The sequence below is a fragment of the Lepidochelys olivacea genome (genome assembly GCF_965140295.1).
Source record: "Lepidochelys olivacea isolate rLepOli2 genome assembly, chromosome: 5".
Lineage (NCBI taxonomy): Eukaryota > Metazoa > Chordata > Testudines > Cheloniidae > Lepidochelys > Lepidochelys olivacea.
The window spans coordinates 104,785,330-104,804,195 of record NC_140415.1 but is presented as its reverse complement, the minus strand read 5'-3'; the positions used below and the strand labels follow the sequence as shown (position 1 = coordinate 104,804,195).

The window sequence follows — 18,866 nt, the reverse complement described above, 5'->3', positions numbered from 1 at the left end:
GAGTCTCCCCATGAGAAAACTGATTCCTGTTCCAGAGGCGGTATCATTGGCGCTGCTGGAGGGAACATATATCTTGAGAAGGGATCAGGAGATTAACTTCTCTGAGCAGTTGACTCTCCGGGTGGTGAAGACGAAGCAACAGGTTCTGACCTGGATCATGCAGCAGTGAGAAGGAACATGTGAGGTGGTTGGATATTATTTTCAAATTTTCCCGCTCTGGACACATGGTGCACACATGTAACCCACAGTGGAATACAATAGGGACCATCACTAGAAGAAAAATTATTAATTTCCTTGGGGGTTTTCTATGGTACTCTTGATATCATCTTGGTCTTTACAAACATATATAAAATTTTTCTTCACAACACCCTGTGTGTTGAGGTGGTTTTATTATCCTCATTTTACCCATGTGGAACTGAGGCACAGATTTTAAGGCCAAAATTGTCAACTGTTAGTTTCACAACTTGAGAAGCCATTAGTCTGAGCTAGCAGAGTACTTAGCACTTTGTATATTTAGAGCGCTGCTCCCATTGACCTCAGTTGCTTTTGTCAGTGCACAGCACTTTTGCAAATCTCACCCCAGGAATGAGTACCTCAGGCTGAGTACCCAGAAAATGAGGAAGACACAATGCTCACTTGTGAAAATTTTGGTTTACGTGACTTGCCCAGCTTTCAATAGGAACTCTGTGGCAAAGGCAGGGATAAAATCCAGTTTTCCAGAGTAGCACTAAATGCCTTTAAATATGAGATTGTTCTTTTTCTTCCTGCAGTTCCCTTCCTTATTCTCCACACTTTTTCAACTTCTGCAAAAATGAAGCACAAAACAGGGGTCCTACAGACCACATCAACAGTTGCATGGGCATTTCCTAACTTCTGAGTATTTGACTTTTCAACCTTAACGTCTAATAAACTATGTTAAAATAATGTTATTTTATATGTTTTTTAAAAAATTAAAACTTGAAAAAACTTAAATTTCATCCTGTGGAATCATGTGGGGTTATCAGCAGGGTTAGGATTTTTAGCTCCACAGCACAGTCCTTCACCACTGGAGCCAATGAAGTAACTGGTAGCTTTAGAAGAATTTTCTGTGTGGACTTGCCACTAGTGGAGGAATAAAGTCATACAATTTGCCATTGGATTTCATAGTTAGTTATTTGAGTCGATGCTAGCCACGGTATTAAGAACGCACTCCGCCGATCTACTGCACTTAGTGGGGACATACACAATCGACTGTACAAAATCGCTTTCTAAAGATCGACTTCTATAAAATTGACCTAATTTCATAATATAGACATACCCTTAGAAAAGTTGTTTTTTTATTTATAACCTGAGAATATTTGATCTGGAAGTCAACGAGAGATATTAAACACAGAACTCTGCAATTCCATTTTTATAGATCAACTTTTCAGAATACAATTGGACTTTCAACTACTTATTTTCATTCTCTTCATAAATGTGTGTTTTGAATAGGACATGATGATCATAGAATATCAGGGTTGGAAGGGACCTCAGGAGGTCATCTAGTCCAACCCCCTGCTCAAAGCAGGACAAATCCCCAACTAAATCATCCCAGCCAGGGCTTTGTCAAGCCTTAAAAACCTCAAAGGAAGAAGATTCCACCACCTTCCTAGGTAACGCATTCCAGTGCTTCACGACCCTCCTAATGAAAAAGTTTTTCCTAATATCCAACCTAAACCTCCCACACTGCAACTTGAGACCATTAATCCTTGTTCTGTCATCTGCTACCACTGAGAACAGTCTAGATCCATCTTCTTTGGAACCCCCTTTCAGGTAGTTGAAAGCAGCTATCAAATCCCCCCTCATTCTTATCTTCTGCAGATTAAACAATCCCAGTTCCCTCAGCCACGCCTCATAAGTCATGTGTTCCAGTCCCCTAATCATTTTTGTTGCCCTCCGCTGGACTCTCCCCAATTTTTCCACATCCTTCTTGTAGTGTGGGGCCCAAATCTGGACACAGTACTCCAGATGAGGCCTCACCAATGTCTAATAGAGAGGAATGATCACGTCCCTCGATCTGCTGGCAATGCTTCTACTTATACAGCCAAAAATGCCGTTAGTCTTCATAGCAACAAGGGCACACTGTTGACTCATATCCAGCTTCTCGTCCACTGTAACCCCTAGGTCCTTTTCTGCAGAACTGCTGCCTAGCCATTTGGTCCCTAGTCTGTAGCAGTGCATGGGATTCTTCTGTCCTAAATGCAGAACTCTGATAGTCTGAAAGTCTGTCAAATATCACAGAACATTCTATAATGGAAATTACACTTTTTCTAACAAAAGTTTTAAGTGGTTACTCAAATGCAACAAGTATTTTTGTGAAAAATACACAGAGATGGAGAGCCATAGCGTAATTTTAGACTAAACAGAAATTACGTAACTTTGTCATTCTCAGATGGCTGTGTCTATGGTACAGCTCACCTCAGTGTCACAGTCAGGAACTAGAACTAGACTGGAATTCAACTGCCTCACTGCTACCACAGAGGAACTGTCACAAATGCATAGTTAAGATTGACTTTTGCCCTTAAAAAGGAATTCAACCTCTTTATTATGATTAATACACTGAATCCTTCCTAAACTAACAGGTTACACTGAGTACTGAATGAATTTTCAGAGAACATATAAGTAAATGGTAAATAGCTTTAATTATTTTTTTTTTATTAGATTACAGGTTTGGTTGATAAAGGTAATAGGGTTGATGTAATATACTTAGATTTCTGTAAGGTGTTTGAACTTGGTACGGCACAATATTTTGATTAAAAAACAAGAATATAAAATTAATATTGCACACATTAAATGGCTTAAAAATTGGCTAAATGATAGGGCTCAAAATGTAACTGTAAATAGGGAATCATCACTGCGTGGGTGTGTTTCATCAATAACCTAGGAAAAAAACATAAATCATCCTTGATAATGTTTGAAGATGATACAAAATTGGGGGAGTGGTAAATAATGAAGCAGATAAAGGACTGAGTCAGAGAGATCTGAATTGCTTGGTAAACTGGGTGCAAGCAAACAATATGTATTTTAACACAGCTAAATGTAAATATGTACATCTTGGAACAAAGAACGCAGGCCATACTTACAGGATGGGACTTTATCCTGGGAAGCAGTGACTCTGAAAAAGATTTGGGGGCTCTGGGGGAAAAAATCAGTTGAACAGGAGCTCCCAGTGTGACACAGAGCTAATGTGATTCTGGGATGCATAAACAGGGGAATCCTGAATAGCAGTAGAGAGGATATTACATCTCTGTTTTTGGCACTGGGAGAATGTTGCTCTGGTGTCCACAATTCAAGGAGGATGTTGATAAACTGGAGAAGGTTCAGAGAAGAACCACGAGAAGGATCAGAAGATTAGAAAACATGATGTATAATGACAGATTCCACGAGCTCAATCTAGTTAAGCTTAACAAACAGAAGGTTAAGGGTTGACTTGATTCCAGTCTATAAGTATCTACATGGGGAACAAATATTTAATAACTGGCTCTTCAATATAGCAAAGAAAGGTATGACACAATCCAGTGGCTGGAAATTGAAGCTAGACAAATTCAGACATGGTGATAGCTATTAATCATAAGAACAATTTATCACGGGATGTAGTGGATTCTCCATCATTAACAATTTTAAAATCAAGATTGGATGTTTTTCTAAATGATATCCTCTTGGAATTATTTTGGGGATGTCGTGTGACCTGTGTTATACCAAAGATCAAATCAGATCATCAAAATGATCCTTTCTGCTCTTGTAATCTATGAAAATTCCGTGCGCACAACACTGAAACAACATTCTCAACTGTAAGTTCTCTTTTTTCAAAATAGAATTTGTAAAACAGATCACGTTCCTAAATGTGACATAAGAGCTTGATTTAACCCTCTTACATTAGTTTTATGCTGGTGTAACTCTATTGACATCAGTATAAAACCAGTGCAATGGAGTGAAAAATCAGGGCAAAAGATCCTTGACTCTACCAAGAAAGTAGGTTATGTTACCCTGGATCTGTTCTTCCTTTTACAAAACACTTTACTTGTCTGTATAGCAAATAATTAAAGGTAGATAATTTGTATTTAGGATAAATCCCTATTCTTGGTGCCTAGAATTTTTTGCAGGTTTGTGGCTGTACATAAAAGGTATATATTTCACTAATAAAAAGCATATTATCTAAATATCTTCTAAAAGGAAACGCGAGATAATAGGCTCTCTCTTACACACTGTAGATGCTCAAACTGTGATTTTGTAAGGCCTGGTCTACACTACGAGTTTATGTCAGATTTAGAAGCGTTACATCGAATTAACTCTGCAGCCCTCCACACAACAAAGCCATTTTTTTCAACATAAAGAGTTCTTAAAACAGATTTCTGTACTCCACCAGAAAGAGGGGATTAGCACTAAAATCAACATCGCCGTTTCGAATTAGGGTTAGTGTGGACGCAATTCGAAGGTATTGGCCTCCGGGAGCCATCCCACAGTGCACCATTGTGACGCTCTGGACAGCACTCTGAGCTTGGATGCATTGGCCACGTGTACAGGAAAAGCCCCGGGAACTTTTGAATCTCATTTCCTGTTTGGCCAGGCGAGCTCATCAGCACAGGTCACCATGCAGAGCTCATCAGCACAGGTGATCATGCAGTCCCAGAATCAAAAAAGAGCTCCAGCATGAACCAAAGGGGAGGTACTGGATCTGATCGCTGTGTGGGGAGAGGAATCCATGCTATCAGAACTACGTTCCAAAAGATGAAATGCAAAAACATTTCAAAAAATCTCCGAGGCCATGAGGGACAGAGGCTACAGCAGGGATGCAACACAGTGCCACGTGAAACTTAAGGAGCTCAGACAAGCGTACCAGAAAACCAAAGAATCAAACGGACGCACTGGGACAGAGCCCCAGACATGCCGCTTCTACGCTGAGCTGCACGCAATTTGGGGGGGAGGGGGGGGCACCACTACCCCACTCCTGTCCGTGGACTCCAACGATGGGGTACTCTCCGCCATGCCTGAGAATTTTGCGGATGGGGAAGATGATGAGGAGGAGGACGAGCTTGAGGAGAGCACACAGCACACCGTTCTCCCCAACAGCCAGGATCTTTTGCTCACCCTGACTGAAATACCCTCCCAACCCAACGAAGCCAGAGAAGAGACCTCCGGTGAATGTACCTTTTAAAATATAATACACGTTATAAAAGCAAGTGTTTTTTAATGATTAAGTAGCCCTGAGGACTTGGGATGCATTCATGGTTAGTACAGCTACTCATTTCCATTTGAATCTCATTTCCTGTTTGGCCAGGCGAGCTCATCATCACAGGAGACCATGCAGTCCCAGAATCGAAAAAGAGCTCCAGCATAGACCGAACAGGAGGTACGGGTTCTGACCGCTGTATGGGGAGACGAATCCGTGCTGGCAGAACTCCGTTCAAAAAGACAAAATGCCAAAATATTTGAAAAAGTCTCCAATGGCATGAAGAACAAAGGCTATAACAGGGACCAGCAGCAGTGCCGCGTGAAAATTAAGGAGCTCAGCCAAGCCTACCAAAAAACCAGAGAGGCAAACGGCCGCTCCGGTTCAGAGCCCCAGACATGCCGCTTTTATGATGAGCTGCATGCCATTCTAGGGGGTGCAGCCACCACTACTCCAACCCTGTGCTTTGACTCCATCCAAGGAGTGGCAGGCAACACGGAAGTGGGTTTTGGGGCGAGGAAGACGATGATGAGAAAGAGGTTGTAGGTAGCTCACAGCAAGGAAGCTGAGAAACTGGTTTCCCCAACAGCCAGGATCTGTTTCTCACCCTGGACCTGGAGCCAGTTCCCCCTGAACCCACCCAAGGCGGGCTCCCAGACCCTGAAGGCGGAGAAGGGACCTCTGGTGAGTGTAGCTTTGTAAATATTATACATCGTTTAAAAGCAAGTGTGTTTAATGATTAATTTGCCCTGGCATTCGTGGCCAGTACAGCGACTGGAAAAGTCTGTTAACGTGTCTGGGGATGGAGCGGAAATCCTCCAGGGATATCTCCATAAAGCTCTCCTGGATGTACTCCCAAAGCCTTTGCAAAAGGTTTCTGGGGAGGTGTCATAGGCAACCTTATTCCGTCCTTTATGGTAGGACACTTTACCATGCCAGGCCAGTAGCACGTAATCGGGAATCATTGCGGAACAAAGCATTGCAGCGTACGGTCCTGGTGTTTGCTGGCATTCAAACATCATCCGTTCTTTATCTCCCTGTATTACCCTCAGGAGAGTGATATCATTCATGCTCACCTGGTTGAAATAGGGTGGTTTCAGTAAGGGGACATTCAGAGGTGCCCGTTCCTGCTGGGCTGTTTGTCTGTGCCTGAAAAGAAATCCTCCCTGCAGTTAGCCACGCAGCAGGGAGGGGGGTCATTGGCGCTGAGCTGTTTGCATTTGGCTAGCAGGGATCTTCCCTGATACCAGCCACATGGTGGAGGGAGGGGTAAAGTGATCATCCCAGAGAACTGGATGGGACGGGGGGGTTAGTTTGGTTTCTGCTGCTGCACTTTAACAGGAAAACTGCAGCACTAAATGGCCAACTCAACGTGCTTTGCTTGGTATGGGAGAGGAGGGCGCTGCTGTTGTGAAGGTTGCAGAGGCCGAAAGACTATGGTTTACCATGGCCGCCTAAAAGCTGAATTCTGTTGCCTGTCATTGCGTGTGTGATCTCTAACACCAAAGCCGCAGGCACGCAATAGAAGATGCAAAATGCAACCTTGTACCAAAATCACATGTGCTATGTAATGTGAATAGTATTGTTCACCGTGAAAGAACATTCTTTCTGTAAAATGTACCTTTTAAAATACTTCACTCCCTTTTTTTCCTCCAGTAGCTGCAAATGTTTCAAGCCTCCCTCCTCCGTCCCAAAGGGCTATCTCCGATAAGGAGGCAAAAAAACGCACGTGCGATGAAATGTTCTCTGAGCTCATGCAGTCATCCGGGACTGACAGAGCTCAGCAGAATGTGGGGAAGGACACAATAGCAGAGTACAGGAAAGTGGCCGATGAACGTGAGGAGAGGTGGCGGCAGACAGATCACAGAAGGCATGCGGCAACGCTAGGGCTCCTGTGGGATCTAACTCATATGCTCCAGCGTATGGTTGAGCTACAGGAAAGGCAGCAGGAGAAAAGACTGCTGCTACAGCCCCTGTGTAACCTACCGCCCTCCTCCCCAAGTTCCGTAGCCTCCTCACCCAGACGCCCAAGAACGCGGTGAGGGGCCTCTGGCGACTCAGCCACTCCACCCCAGAGGAGTGTCCAAACAAAAGGAGGCTTGCATTCATTAAGTTTTAAAGTGCTGTGTGGCCTTGTCCTTCCCTCCTTCACCACCCTACCCGGTGTTTCCCTCCTCCACCACCCCCCTGGGCTACCTTGGCAGTTATCCCCCTATTTATGTGATGAATAAATAAAGAATGCATGAATGAAGAAGCAACCATTACTCTATTGCCTCTGCAAGTGGTGATCGAAGGGGGGAGTGGAGGGTGCTTAGCTTACTGGAAAGTAGAGTGAAACTGGAGGGGGGGAGGGAAGGAGGGGAGGGGAGGGGGTTCCACCAAGGAGAAACAATCAGAACTTTCACACCGTAGCCTGGCCAGTCATGAAACTGGTTTTCAAAGCTTCTCTGATGTGCACTGCACCCTCCTGTACTCTTCTAACCGCCCTGGTGTCTGGCTGCGCATAATCAGCAGCCAGGCGATTTGCCTCAACCTCCCACACTGCCATAAACGTCTCCCCCTTAATCTCACAGATATTGTGGAGCGCACAGCAAGCAGTAATAACAATGGGAATATTGGTTTCGCTGAGGTCTAACCGAGTCAGTAAACTGCGCCAGCATACTTTTAAACGCCCAAATGCACATTCTACCACCGTTCTGCACTTGCTCAGCCTATAGTTGAACAGCTTCTGACTACTGTCCAGGGTGCCTGTGTATGGCTTCATGAACCACAGCATTAAGGGGTAGGCTGGGTCCCCAAGGATAACTATAGGCATTTCAACATCCCCAACGGTTATTTTCTGGTCTGGGAATAAAGTCCCTTCCTGCAGCTTTTGAAACAGACCAGAGTTCCTGAAGATGCGAAAGTCATGTACCTTTCCCGGCCACCCCACGTTGATGTTGGTGAAACGTCCCCTGTGATCCACCAGTGCTTGCAGCACCATTGAAAAGTACCCCTTGCGGTTTATGTACTCGCTGCCTTGGTGCTCCGGTGCCAAGATAGGGATATGGGTTCCGTCTATGGCCCCACCAGTTAGGGAATCCCATTGCAGCAAAGCCATCCACTATGACCTGCACATTTCCCAGAGTCACTACCTTTGATAGCAGCAGCTCAATGATTGCGTTTGCTACTTGCATCACAGCAACCCCCACAGTAGATTTGCCCACTCCAAATTGATTCTGACTGACCGGTAGCTGTCTCGCGGTGCAAGCTTCCACAGGGCTATCGCCCCTTGCTTCTCAACTGTGAGGGCTGCTCTCATCTTGGTATTCTTGTGCTTCAGGGCAGGGGAAAGTAAGTCACAAAGGTCCACAAAAGTGCTATTTCGCATGCGAAAGTTTTGGAGCCACTGGGAATCATCCCAAACCTGCAATACTATGAGGTCCCACCACTCTGTGCTTGATTCCCAGGCCCAAAATCGGCATTCCACGGCATGAGCCTGCCCCAGCATCACCATGATCTCCAAATTGCTGGGGACCGCAGTTTTACAGAACAGAAATCTGTGTTCATGTCCTCATCGCTGTGCTTCCATCACCTCCTTGCCTGGTTTTTCAGGTGCTGGTTCTGCATAAACTGCATGATAATGCGCGAGGTGTTTACAATGGTCATAACTGCTGCGGTGAGCTGAACGGACTTCATGCTTGCTGTGCTATGGCGTCTGCTCGGGCAATCCATGGAAAAGGGCGCAAAACAATTGTCTACCGTTGCTCTGACGGAGGGAGATGTTTATCTCTTGGACAAAGTAGCTTTTTGTTATTATATCTCTTCAAATCCATTCAGCTAAGTGGAATGTGTCTGCATGATGCAGAAGACATTGATTTAACAGATTAGGCACTCAAATATTAAGGAGTAAACCTATGAAGTTAATCATCTACTGCAGTATCATCTCGAAGGCTTCTGAAGGAAAAAAGAGCCCTTCCTACATTTTGAGTACAGATCCTTCCTCGTTATTATTTGTACTACAGTAACACCAGAGGCCTCAATTATATTAGGGTCCTCTGTGTCAGTCGCTGTAAAAACACATATACAGACAATATGTTCTGAATAGTTTACAAATCCTATGAGAAGGTCAACATTTAAGATGAATGCTTGTGTTTCTGAATTTTAGGAGCTATTTTCTTATTAGATTTACGCTTTCTTCCCTTTGTTGCGATGGGATTCCTTCAAGGAGAGTAACTGCTTTTATCTGATTTTTATTTTATTTTATTTTTTTTTTAGCACCAGAGCTCTGGACTTAACTTTGGAGGACAATTTGACGGATCTCTGCAATCTGGGAAATTGGAGCTGGAACTCAAGTTCATCCTTTTGTTGGTTTTCAGGGACTCTGGAAGGACCATAACTTCTGTTTCCAACTACTCTGTTACCATCTCCCATGTGATTCCAAACAACCTTCTAGCAAAAATACAAAGCTAGCGAGTTCTAGAAGCAAAACGATTATTCTAAAAGGAAGACAAACTAGTGTCAGGTGTCAAACCCACTTTGCTGAACCACCAAGAGAGTCCTTAATCTGTTCTGCAGCTAAGTAAGAAGCAGCTAAACTGGTGGCTGAATGAGTAGGTGAGGAAACGAGAACATTGCCGCTAAGTGATCAGCACAAGAGAAAATTTCTGATGCCATGGAAATTTGCCCCAAGACCCATATACCATTCCAAAATATAAAATTCCTCTAAAAAAATACAAGAGAAACTTGTTTTCCATTAGTAAAAAAAAAGTGTCCCTTGCTAAACAAACTTCATTGAACTTAGAAAAGGAAATATCTGGTCTCCTCTTTGGAGGAAGAGATAATGGAAGGACAGTCAGTTCAGCAAACATGCCAGAAGGAGGGGCTTTCAGATGTCTTTATTCTCCAAGCCAGCCCCTCCACCCTCAAAAAAGGAGTTATCCTCTATTAAGATGGATTGGATAATTATTATTATTTCTGTCCAAATCAGTAGAGTCAAAGCAGGAGAAAAAGAATTAGCCAGTTTTGAAAATAAAAAATGACCACTTTCCTAACTAGAAAAACAAAAATCAATTATGTGGATTAGTCTTAGTATTTCTCAATGTCAGATGAGGCAGGGGAAAAGAGGAAACAACAACTGAAGGTACTGGTATCAGTTATGTCTCACCTGAGAAAGATTTGTGCCACTGTGTGAAAAAGCCATTAAACGTTTTCTAAAGTCTAACCCGATAGCACACTGAGTGTTCCATTCAGGATCTTGATATGAAAGACTGAAAATGAATCCTAATTACAGTGGGTGCACTTCAAAAGTTCATTTGAGTTTTGGAGGTATTACCAATTCCAGTGCTATTCCCCATTTTAAGTATAGTATTGATGACTACAACTAGTAGTAGCTCTAAACCCAGAATGAACTCTTAATTGTGCCCACCGTACTTTATTCTACTGAAAATGACGGCAATCAATACCAAAACCATTCTTGTACCAATCTATACACAATAGAGAATTCTAAAGCAACATACCTGAACTCTGAATTTCCAGGTTGTTCCAACAGGAACGCCAGGTATAGGTCCATAGTGGTTAGAAGGAACAATAGTGCATTCCTTAGTACGACCAACACAAGCCATACCCTACCAACATATCAGAGAGAAGAAACTAATTTTATTATATTTAAAGTTTCTTTTCAAAGTTGATGCAGACATAAGGATCTCTGACTATTATGATAAAAATATTTTATATACATTTTTTCAATCAATTTTATGTAAATTCTAGTTTTTATTTATAATCCTTGTCTCCAGTCAACTTTAAAAAAAAGGATATTGACTGTTTTAACTTTTGGAGTGGAGACGATGGGAAAAATTCAGCATTGGTTTACACACTGTGCAATTCCACTGAAGATTGCATGATGTGTAATTTAGTACTGAACTTTGCACAGTTAATTTATATGTATAGTCACAGATATGACACACACACGCACACACACAGAGTTATATTTATTCTTGAAATACACTTTACCTTGCCCCAGTCTCGCTGACTCTCAGTACTGGCAGATGGCATCTTTGCTTTCTTTTTACTCTGCTTGAGCTTTTCCCCAGCCTTTACAACTTCATTCGAATCATTTTTGCAAGAAGGACAGTACCTTAAAAAAAAGTTGACAGATTTTTAAATCGCTTAACCTAATGGCAACATATTTGGTGTAGCCAGAATGGTGTTGATTAATCCATATTTTCAAGGTTTTGCCAACCTCAAACAATTCCAGTGTAATAAAACTGATAATAATAATGCTTTGCATTTATACTGTACTTTTCCTCCTAAATTCTCAAAATACTTAAAGTATACATTAAAGCAGAGTTCTAACTAAAAAGTAACTCCTAATTCCACCTCCAATTCAAATTTGTGCCATCTCATTGTCTTCAATATGGATATACAGGTGTAACTCAAGGCTCTGATTTTGACCTTGAGATTGGATCTTACTGAACAGTGAGGCATGAGCCAGATTAGACTTTAGCTGTGTGAGTTCTGCATGGCTGACTATAAGAATAATAAGAATAAGAGGCTGCCAACCACACTAAGAAAAACTGACAACATACTTATGAGGTACATATTATAACAAACCTATTATGTTATGAAACAGGAATCTCTTTATGCCAACTGGAAGAGGGCACAAGAGCACATAAGGGTTACTGGGATCCCCTGGATCTGGTATCTACATAATAGTTTGCCAAAGAGTGGCATTTAAGGTTTTTGCTGAAAGTCTGTGTCATACTGGTCATCACAATCACTGAGAAATGTATGTACGGATAATATGCAAGAAGTTATGTATACATAGTGAAAATTATGTTCTTAATGCCTGTGAATTAGGGCTGGTTACCAGAAAGTGTTAATAAGTTGCTTTCAGGCAGAAGACATCTGCCTGGCTATAGGTAAATTGAGTATTGTGTACTTCACAATGGTTGTCTATTTACAGACTAAGCAAAATGCTAATCAGGAAATTGTGAAAACTACAAGGAGGTTCCCCACAGGAAAAACAAGTAATGGGCGTGTCCTGTTTATGAACAAAGACAAAGGAATGTTGGAACTATAACTGGAGGTAAAGAGAAAAATTCTGCATCCGTCACCTAAAGGACAAGCTGACAGTGTACTTGTCTTATGAAGAGAGGGTCACAGCCAAGCTGGCTGTTAAATGCTGAGAGAAAGACTTTGGTAAGCTAAACTTCATTAGATAGGAAAATGTCTTGTTAGTTAACTCTAGGCTCTAGAAAGCAGGTTATAATTTAATTTTACATGTAACCAGTTGTTACCAAATATTTCTACTTGCTCTCATTTGAATCTCTGTATTTTGTTAAATACACTTCTTGGTTTTACTATAAACTTACCTAACTGCTGTGTGCAGTGGTGATCTTAGGTGAAGCTGGTAATCAGCAGTATACTACTTCTTTGGGAACTGTGTGAGTATTCAACGGATTGGGCCTGGACACTCTAAAGAGATGCTCAGAGGGCCTGGGGAAGAGCCTATGGTGAACTTGCAGAGGACCACAGAGCCTGCCTAGGCTGAGACAAGAGTGCTTGTGAGGGAGCTGACCCTGACAGGCACAGAAAAGGCTTCATCACACTAATGGCAGGTGGTAGCGAGATGCCTCACAACCCTGGGTACCCCCAGGAAGTGTCACATATATACTGAGGTACAAAGATGGTAAGTTTATTTCCCAAGATCATACAGCAAAAGAGCAAGGATTTGAAAATTTTCACATTTGACAGGGAAATACTTCTCTTTGGGCAAGATCTAGTAATATGCTGAGCACTCTGGCCCTGATCCAAAGCACAGTACTTTAGCATGAGCAGTCCCATTCAACTGGAAATTGCCGAAATTAGGCAGTAGGACTACTCATTTGCTTAAAGCTAACCTAATGTTAAAGTGCTTTGCTGCATCAGGGCCAGAGTGCTCAGCATCTTGTAGGATCAAGCCCCTTAATCAGAAATACCTTTGAGTGTTCCATGGAAAATGGGTGTGGATTTGACCTAGTTAGGAGTCTTCTAACATCTCTTGCTATGCATATACAACACATTTTGTCCTGCATTTTTGGCAACATTTTTAACAGTGAGCAGCTTAAGAAGGTTGTGCTATGTATGTATGAACAGATAATTTCTTAGTCAATTGACTTATTCCTTGAATTACACACAAGACAGGCTGTGCTGCTGGTTAAAAAATAAAATGTAAAGAGTTTATGGATGGTGACAGACAAACTATTACAAGAAGTTTAAGGGTGAAATTCTGGTAGAATTGAAGTCAATAGCAAGACTCCTATTAAATGAGGCCAGTATTTCACACTAAAGTCAATAAAGGTACTTCACTAGGACAGTGAAATTAGTGTAAGTAAGGAATGAAAAAATAGAGGTAGCCATCCGTATCTAAGGTTATCCCAAAACTGTATGAAGTTACGTTCTATTATTTGAAAAGTAGAATGTAATAAAAAGGACTGTGGAATAATGCGTATTCACAATAAGGCAAATTTGGAAGTGCGCATGCAGCTTTAACTATGGCATTTCCTGCTTTAAGATTGCTTAACCAAGCAATCTTAATGTTTCCTTAACTGAGCTTTGTATGGAATATTAAATACTGTTTATCATATAAATAGATTGGTTCTGATCTGTATGAAAATGCCTTATCAGTATTTCCCAAACTGTGGGGTGGAACTGGGGGCTGCCAAGTTTAAATTATTAAAATTTAAAATGGACAATTTTCTACTTTTAAAACAAACAAATATCTGGTATTCAACTAAGGGTCAAACTCTGCCATGAACCTAAATTAGTATGCAAGGCAGGAAGAGAAAAGGAAGAACGCTTCTTTCACATTTCTGTGCAGTGGCATTACATTGCAGAACTGCAATCCTTTACACAAAAGTGAGTGCAAGGACCTCATAGGATTGGCACTGCTACATAACCTACAAGAAGTGGACAAGCAGCAAGGCCATAGCTGTGCCATTCCATGGCACTGGCTTCCCTGGCCAGAACAGTTCATCTACCTTTATGAATAAAACTCGGAACGCATACGCCTATACTGCAAACAAAACAAAGTTAAATTTTAAAATGGAAGAAAAGTTATATACCTCATCAGTCACTGTGGTTATTCTAAATGTTTTGTACATGTGGATCCCACTTCTGGTACGGGTGTAAGTTCAGAATCTTTTGGCCAGGAGTGTCTGGGGAGCGGTAAATATGCCCTAGATGTCCCACCGGAGGGAATATATCGCCTAATGGTCCCGATTGCCACTCGGTTCCCCTCTAGTCCAGAGTTCCAAACATACATAGGACTTCAGAGTAGAGCAGAGGAAGGCAGGATCCAAACACCCAAACTATATTGAAAAACTAGTTATTGACAAGGTGAGTAACTTGTTTTTCTTCTTTATGTGTTGTCCGTGTGGATTCCACTTCTGGTGACTAAGAAGCAGTCTCCATAAGAGTGGTAGAGGGTCTGAGGAGTCCTAATTGAATAGGGATTGCAATACTTGGCCAAAATTGGCATCATATCTGGACTGTCCAAGTCCAAGGATTGATGTTTTACAAAGATATGAATGGAGTTCCAGGTGGTGTCTTTCCAATTCTCCAGTACGGCAATGTTCCTAAATACGGCTGACCAGGGTACCTAGGCTCTAATAGAAAGAGCACTATCCTCTCTACAGGGTTTTAGGCCTGCCATCTGATATCTTATATGTATGTACTCTTATCCACTTAATCTTGGAGTGGAAATGGACTGCCCTCTAATAGTGGCACCAAACCATTGTCTTCATACTCTTGAAGAACTTTCTCTCTTAAGAGTCTCTCATGACAGAAGTCCACGAAGGAGGACAGGGAAGGTGAGTGGGGTGTGGGAAGGACGTGAACTGAATTCCATATCCTGTGGAAATTACCTCCTGGGCCTAAAAGTATGAACTAATACTCAGTTCAAGGCTGGGAGAATAGGGATAGATGGTTGCCAAACTGAACACACACTAAGTAGGGCTCTTAGTGTTATGCTGGGGCTCCCAACATGCTCATCAAGCCTGCTGCTTGTTTGAGGAAGAAATGGAGCTGACAGAGAGGAAAAAAAGATCTCTTCTTCTGGGCGTGGCAGAGAAGGAGAGTCACTGGAATACTGATATGTCTTCATTTCAGTCTTTATTGAGGTTGCTTTTAGAACCCAAAGGGCTCTCTCTGCTATTACACATATAGTCCAAGAGACTAAAATACTGCTCTGGAGTCCTTTAAGGGAGCAAACATATTCATTAGTTTTTGAACTAAAAGGATCTGAACCTTCAAAAAGGCAGATCCCCATCGTGGCTTGGACCTATTTAGGTATCCCTTAAGAACATCTGGTAAGTTACTGCAGTGAACACTGAATGAGATGGTGTAGCCGAGATTTCTAGGACAGCCTGGAGAGAATGCTTTGCTAAGAGCTGAACTTCAGACCTAATCTCTTTTGAGCGCCAATTTTTGTTCTTAGGGAAACTTGTCAATAAAGGATGACAAAATCCCAGATATGTTAGTAGTTTGAGATACACATCTACGAAGAAGCAAAAGAGCATACATTTCTGCAAAAAAGTCTAATTTCTTGGGGTCACTCTCTTTAGACACGACTAAAGGCCCACATGAATTTTGCATAAAGTATCATCCTTTTATATTTACCAGTCCTCATCTTCCGGTATCTTGCTTAAAGGTGGATTCAGGCAGTATATATGGTAGGCCATATTACATTCATCGCACAGAAGTTGCATGTGAGCATCCTGTTTTCCACCACACAAATAGCAGGAGCAAAAGCGACATTCCGTATCTGGGTCTGCCCTACAGTGCTTGCACTCAGGGCCACTCTTTCCTGTGAAGATAAATTAGAAAACATTAAGCCTCAGAGAAGTGATTTCAGATTCATAAATATGCCATTATGGGGAGGGAAAAGGTGAAGGGGAAAATGTACTGTAATGCTGTGAGTGCAGGAACTTTCCTACTGTCTGCTTTAAAAAAAAAAAAAAAAAAAAGTCAGGCATAATGATAACTATTGAGAACCATTTATTTACAAAACTACATATATAATAATGTTACATATATAATACTAATTCCATGTCAATTTGTGGTCTTGTATGACAGACTTGCAAAACAGTCATTACCATTTACCAGCCCAGGCACAAAATCTTCTCAATCCCCTTGCCATCAGGATGGTGATGAAAAAGCAAAAAGATATTTTACTTTTACTCCATCAAAAAAGGCCTCAATTCCTACACCCATGACAAGCTCCACTGATTTCAAAGAGAGTCTGCCCACATGGAGCTTATTACAGGACAATGGACTAATTCCATGAAGGCTTCAGTGAGTAACCACTCCTGTGAGTAACCTTATCCAATCTGATGGAACTGCTCACATGAGAAAAGATATTCATGTATAAGTCTTTGCAGGATTAGACCAAAAAAGTTTCTGCAGAAAAACATGAACAAAACTGCAAACTTTAGCCACAGTCAACTTTAATAGAACTCTAGGGGGGAAATTTTTTTTACAAGATCAAATAAAGAGGAACTTAAAGTTTCATTTTTATTTGATTAAATGCAGGATCATTTTTACATAAACCATTCTGGACAGATATGATCAAAGATGGGAATCCACAAAATAAGACTGGCATCTTGGAACACAGATATTAACTGGGAAATGTGAGGGGCTGCTTCAAACATTAATGAAAAGGAAAGTACAGATTGCCTGAATTCAAGAAACCAAATGGAAGGGAGCAAAGGCAAAGGCTATAAGCTACTATACTGTGGCATATCTAATATGAGAAAGAGTTGGTACAGTTTTAGACAAAGTAATGTGGGAATGTGTAGTGGATGTGGAGAGGATAAGACACAGGGTGACTTTGGTTAAGCTAGCTTTTGAAAATGTGCCCCTAAAAGTTATATGTTCATATGCATCACAAGTGGGAAAACAGACACTATTATACAGAAAGCGATAAAGAATGAAAGAGTCATCACTAGTGCCAACCTTAATGGTCACATGAGAGAGAAGGTAAAGCTTCAAATGGTACAATGGCAGTTGTGGATATGGACACAGGAACAAGAAAAGGTAACAGTATGCTCAGATATATGATTTGACAGTGAATACTTTTTTTCACTAAGGAAGAAAAATGATTACCTTTAAAAGCGGTAGCATAGGGGCACAGATGAACTGTTTCCTAATAAACTGAACTGAGCTGAAGAACATCAAAATCTGTAAGGTCATTCCCAGAGAAAGCATTGTAACTCAGCACAGAATGCTGGTTCTTGACTAGGGGTACATATCATTCATGAGAAGAAAACATCCAAAGCAGTACAGAAAACCAAGTGGTGGAAGTTTAATGAAGCTAGCAAGGCATTTAAAACTAAAGTATTGGAGATCTCTTTGGGAGGGTTAAGAGAAATACATTCCGGAGGGATCTAGCCAATCCCAGTAGTCTGTCTCTGGCGCACATGATGCAAATGATGAGAGCTCTCATAAGTGATCTTTTTCAGTTGATGCTGCTCAGTATGAGGTACAGCTGTCCTTTGCTCTGTATATTGTAGAAGCGGGTGAAAGGGATAGAAATGCTCAAGACTAGCTGTGTTTGAGTGTGCTCCCCATTCCACAGTGAAGCTAAGCAGTGTGACGGAACAGTGTGTTAATGCACACCAAGATTTCACAGGAATCCTCCAGAAATCTCTAGGAATCTTTCCTGGAGGTACTCGCCGATCCTCTGCCAAAGGTTCCTTGGCAGAGCTGCTTTGTTCCTTCCCCCATTGTAGGAAACTTTCCAGCACCACTCGGCAATCACTTGTGCAGGGACCAAAATGGCACGCAGGTGAGCAGCATACGGATTGGGTCTGAACCTGCAAATGTGCAGTAGATGCACCCCTGCATCCTTGCTTACCCTCAGGAGTCAGATATCAGCTTCGATAACCATTGCCTGGCCTGTGGAAAATGGTGGCAGAATTTACAATATTGTCCCTATTTGCCTTCACTGACCCCCTGAAAACATCACCTGCACCCCACCCGGGCAGAACTCACCATGTTTAGGCTGTTTGCAGAGTTGTGTGCTTGCCAAGGGTCAGTGAGAAAGTAATTGGTAGTTACAAGAAGTGTATTTTACTGTAATGATTTAATGCTGTGCGTGAACTAACAATCATGCTTCTGTGTATTGTTTCTTGTGTTTCTGCAGATGTAGCCTTCAGGGGAACCCCCTACACACCAGCGGAGTGCCTTCTCCAGATAGATGGAAGCGACCAAGTTGTAGCAAGGAGAACATGTTCTGAGAGGTGCTCCAATCCCCAGAGGCCGAAAAAAGTGAACCCAGGGAGGGGAGAGAAAATGAAAGGCAGAGTAAGAAGCACATTCTAAAGGCCAAGAGTGAATGATAAAAATGATGGAGGAGCAAACAGAAATGTTAAAGTCCCTGATCACCTAACAGTCAGAATAGATAAGTGCTTTCCCCCCCGCCCAGTCCCCGCAGCTAATACAGAATTGTTTTCCATGCCCTCCCCAAAATCCTCCCACATATTCCTTACAATTAACCGGAATGTCTCGGTGCCCCGTTCACACTACGCCTTTGGACAGCTTCCAAAATTATATCTGGACTTATGCACAGCTCTGAGAGCCTACGCTGCTCTTCACTGTTTTCTTCCTTCCCAACGTGCCTTTTGTGTGTGTTGATTGGTGTTTAATAAAAACAAACTCT

General features: G+C 42.0%; 1 protein-coding gene across 1 annotated transcript in view; it reads right to left on the bottom strand.

The window, feature by feature from the left end:
- UHRF2 (ubiquitin like with PHD and ring finger domains 2) overlaps positions 1 to 18,866 on the bottom strand; it is a 173,129-nt gene that overhangs the window by 47,354 nt on the left and 106,909 nt on the right. Inside the window, exons 6-8 of the mRNA XM_084629196.1 lie at positions 15,827 to 16,013; positions 11,180 to 11,303; positions 10,687 to 10,794 (exon numbers count right to left, since the gene is read on the bottom strand). Coding sequence (XP_084485322.1) covers positions 10,687 to 10,794; positions 11,180 to 11,303; positions 15,827 to 16,013 — 419 coding nt within the window. The remainder of the gene's footprint in view (positions 1 to 10,686; positions 10,795 to 11,179; positions 11,304 to 15,826; positions 16,014 to 18,866) is intronic.